Here is a 4,135-nt window from a genome sequence, read left to right as displayed (position 1 = left end):
ACATCTGGTGAAAATTTCATGTCATTAGCACCTCTAGTAATATATTTACTGAGAAAAATGTTGTCGTGTTCAATACTTATTTTACCCGCTGTACCTTTCGTTATCTTTGAGAGTAATATAACAATGGTTAAAGATGGTAAGATTGGAAACCTCCTACATCTTATGAGGCATTAGTTTCTGCTGAATTCCAAACATTTCCAACCTGCCTTTAAATGAATGTGTGCTGACCCAAAACCAGTTTTTTTGGTGAGTGTCTCTGTCCTTATTTACCCATTGACAAAATTACTTAATTGTTCAGGTTCAAGCATATCTTTTTCTTCTACACATAATTTATTCTTATGGAGGATGCTGAAACTCTTAACAAAGATTAACCCAAGCAGTTCAAGTATAACTTCTTTTCTTTGCATACTGATTTCAGTGTGTTGTTGTAGCACCTTTGTACTTTAAACCTCCTCATGTTTATCTGAAGATTAAAGTGAACTGACCAGCACACAGAAGTTTGCTATTTGGATTTACTCCTGAATTTCCAGCTTTGCCAGAGCCAGCGATTTTAGGAACGCGAGCTCACCATTTCAAGTCTAGACATTTGCAAGAAATAATTATAAAATTTAGAGTTTAAAAACAAGAGTAAGGGTGGGAAAGGTAACTGCAGGTCATGAATGAGGTGACTCAGAGGCATGAAACTAGAAACAAATGCACATTGTTAAATTGTCAAGTAAAAGTCAAAGCATTTAAACATTTAGAAAAAAATATGTATTTGCATTCAAACGTTTATAGTTACATTCACTGTTGCCTGTTCAATGGTGTAGTTTCCTCAAATATACCTTGTAAATATATTTAAACAAGCACGTTGAAATGTGATCTAACTGCAGGAACAGACTTCAACTTTTTTGCCCAGTTAAAGTAAATCACATTGACTCTTGCATCATGTCTCGTTTGATGCCTTTTTGTAGCAAAAAAAACACAAAATCTAGAAATTTTATCAGAAAACCCATCAGATGTTAGTCCTTCATGTTGACCAAAATGGCAATTTTTGTCAATATAGTCCAGGAAGTTGTATTATTTCATAAAATCCACAGACAAAAAGGAGGAGGGCAAAAGTGTAAAAGGAAGTGTTCATATTTTATAGCTCATATTACTGGATTTCACTTGATTTTTCCTCTGATTCTTGGATTTTAGCATCCTGTAGAAGGAAAAAAATATTAACAATAAAATCAACACTTGATTGATGTACATCAAAGCCGATATTAAAATGCAATGAATAATAAAACGGTAGTTTTTTAATCATGAATAACACTGCAAATGCTAAATATATGTTGTTTACCTACCTGTACACATAGAGGATGATAACTGCCAGCACCACTAGTATGAGAATGGCAACAAAGATCACAGCTGCTAATAACCCCCTGTCCTGCTCAGTTTGGACTGGGAGCAGATATTGCTCACACCTGCTTCCTTTATAATTTTCTCTGCATCTACAATGAGAAAGTTTACAAAAATATGGAATTCAGCCAATGAAATTCTCACTTTAGGCATCCATGTATTTTTACGTTTAAGCTTCTTGTTTAAAATAATTTTAAAAAGTTGTATTTAATGAAACTTACACACAGGAAAGCAAGTTCATGGAAGATATTTTATAACATGTAGCTTCATTCATGCAGTAACCGGCCTCCTTCGCATCGCAGGGTTGTCCATGTTCTACGAAACCAAAATTGAACCTTTATTTGTGATTTTACTTTTTGACAAAGCTATATATTTTTTAAGGAAATTATATTACCTGCCATCATTTGGAATGCTTTTCTCTTGCTGTCCACGTAGATTTAAAAAAGTGTGCACGTTTCTGTTTTTAATGAAAGGATTCCCAGTAAAGAAAAAGTGTCGTAAAAGACCAAAAATGAAAGCAATATATATATGGCTTCATAAAAAAAATGTTTCTCTTGAAAAGTAAATCGATAAAACTTTAGCTTCAACACAGAAATGGGTCAGTCCCTTAAATAAAATGTAACAAACTCACTCATATACCAGCTCATAAAACTCCAGCTTTAAGTCTCAGGATTCTGAGGTAAATCTCCGTGGTGTCTGGATCTCTGAATAGTTTTCTCACGTGGGCGTGCTTTCCAAAGAATGTTGTGATGGCAGTTTGTCTACTTTTGAATGTCAAATGAAATGTCATTACTACCCACTGAAGCTGCATTTATTAGCATTTTGTAATGTTCAACAATATAAATACTTCACAAATGTCACAGAGGCAAAAAGCCTTTTGTTCTGTTTTTATTATGTTGAACGCACGTGTATGCCATCTGGTTTTATTTTTAGGTAAATCATGACGTCAGGCAGAGGATGGGCAAGAAAAATACCTGTTGTTTTTTGGAACGCAGCCTTTCAGGGTTTGGTAAGAGGCATGAATGACTGGAATGTGTGAAAGGCATGAATGGAGCTGTGAGAACTTTTTTTTAGTACAAGTTWAAAAAAATCATCACTTCCTTCTAAGTAAAACTACTACACAGAACCGTTACTCATCTGGATTTCCCCCCCTCCCACAGGTTTCACATTTCAATGGAGTGAATGTCAAAACTTTGCTTTTAAATAGTTTTTTATTTTAATATCTACAATCTCGCTGGTGAGATGTGAGGCTTTTCCAGAAATTTTTACATTTAATTTGACTTGTATGAATTAATAAGGAAGGAACTACAACTCATTTCAATATTAAATGTAGTTTCAGTTCACAACAGATTGTTTCAGGGTTCAATTGGTGAGCGTTAGGAAATCTGCTGTCCTTTGTGCAGAAACTTACCTATATTTCTGTATGAAAATACATTATTCATTTATTATTATTATTATTATTATTATCATTTAAAATAAAAAAGATGCTTTATAATTATTTTTCACAGATGTTTTTTGTTAGCGGTAGTAAAATGTGTTTTGTGTGAATTTGTTTTCATTACTTTAGAACAACTTTTACTTATTTTCTATGTTTGCTCTCAGCAACAGTGAATTTTATTTGGAGATATTTTATAGAAGGGGTTTTATTATAGTTATTTAAACCTTAGTTTGAAAAAAAATAGAGTTGAAATCTGACCCAATCKATGAGCTACTGGCTAGTCCAAGCAGGTCTAAGACCAAAGTGTATGATTGCTCTCTTAAAATAATTTCAATGTCAAGAAATTTATAATTTGTCCAATGCCTTTATAAAGCTTTAAACTTTGCTTTCTAATAAAATGTTATAATATTCCTGCCTGAGCTGGAAATGTTAACACTTAGCTGCTGCTGTTTTAACTAATAGCTCAATATAAAACCAAGTGTTGTAAAGGTTATTTTAAGATATTAGCTTGTCACACTGTGATCAAAACTAAATGTTTCTTAGAAGCAAGGTTCAGGTATCTAAACCAGGTGTTATATTAAATATTTAAGCTTTTTACAGATCACCACTTCAAAATAAGCAAAGAAGTTTTTATTTATTATTTTCAAAATATATATATTCCTTAAAAACAGGTTCAAATGATATCTAGGACAGGTAAGATATTCATTGTTTATACTTTTTTCTCAGAACCTCACTTCACTTTTTTTTAGCGCATGATCCTGTGTTTCTGTGTAAACAAGGGATCAGAGCATTTTTTTAAACTCATTTTGTGTGTATTCCAAGCTTTTTAAAGGTAGCACGACCCCAACTGGTTGCAGCATGACCTGATCACTTGTTACCCCATGTTTTAGTCGTGTGTGTCTTCTTGAACGGGTGTTCTTAAATGTATTTTCATTGTGCAAATGATGACAATAAAGGCTTTCATCATCATCATCATCATCATCGTCATCATCATCAAATTAAGTAGTAGGATTATTTTTTTCTTTTTGTTTGAAAGGCCAAACAAATGAATATATTAGCCTGTAGTGGCAAAAGTCTGGAAACAGAAATGATGCAGTGAACTAATAAACGCTTAAAGTTACCCCGTAGGCTACTATCAGGATCTTGGCTGCAGACCGCGGCATGGGGCGGGGTCGGACGTCTGACCCCGCCCTCAACTCTAAAATTAACCAATCCCCGATGCTAAATACTAAAAATTAACCACGCTCAATTTTTTAAACCTCCTATTAAACTTCCCTACGAGCCACGATCACACCCATTGGACGTCCGACCCCG

General features: G+C 33.8%; 1 protein-coding gene across 1 annotated transcript; it reads right to left on the bottom strand.

Annotated features, from left to right (window-relative positions):
* Positions 1 to 684: 684 nt before the first annotated feature.
* On the bottom strand, positions 685 to 2,885 carry nrg4 (neuregulin 4). The gene is made up of 4 exons (XM_014003584.1): positions 1,778 to 2,885; positions 1,605 to 1,698; positions 1,329 to 1,475; positions 685 to 1,183 (listed from the first exon to the last, which is right to left on the bottom strand). The coding sequence occupies exons 1-4, from the start codon at positions 1,785 to 1,787 to the stop codon at positions 1,117 to 1,119; spliced, it is 318 nt and encodes a 105-aa protein (XP_013859038.1). The 5' UTR covers positions 1,788 to 2,885; the 3' UTR covers positions 685 to 1,116.
* Positions 2,886 to 4,135: the final 1,250 nt, after the last annotated feature.

Source organism: Austrofundulus limnaeus, unplaced genomic scaffold (assembly GCF_001266775.1).
Source record: "Austrofundulus limnaeus strain Quisiro unplaced genomic scaffold, Austrofundulus_limnaeus-1.0 Scaffold19, whole genome shotgun sequence".
Lineage (NCBI taxonomy): Eukaryota > Metazoa > Chordata > Actinopteri > Cyprinodontiformes > Rivulidae > Austrofundulus > Austrofundulus limnaeus.
This window is presented reverse-complemented; position numbering and strand designations above follow the sequence as displayed.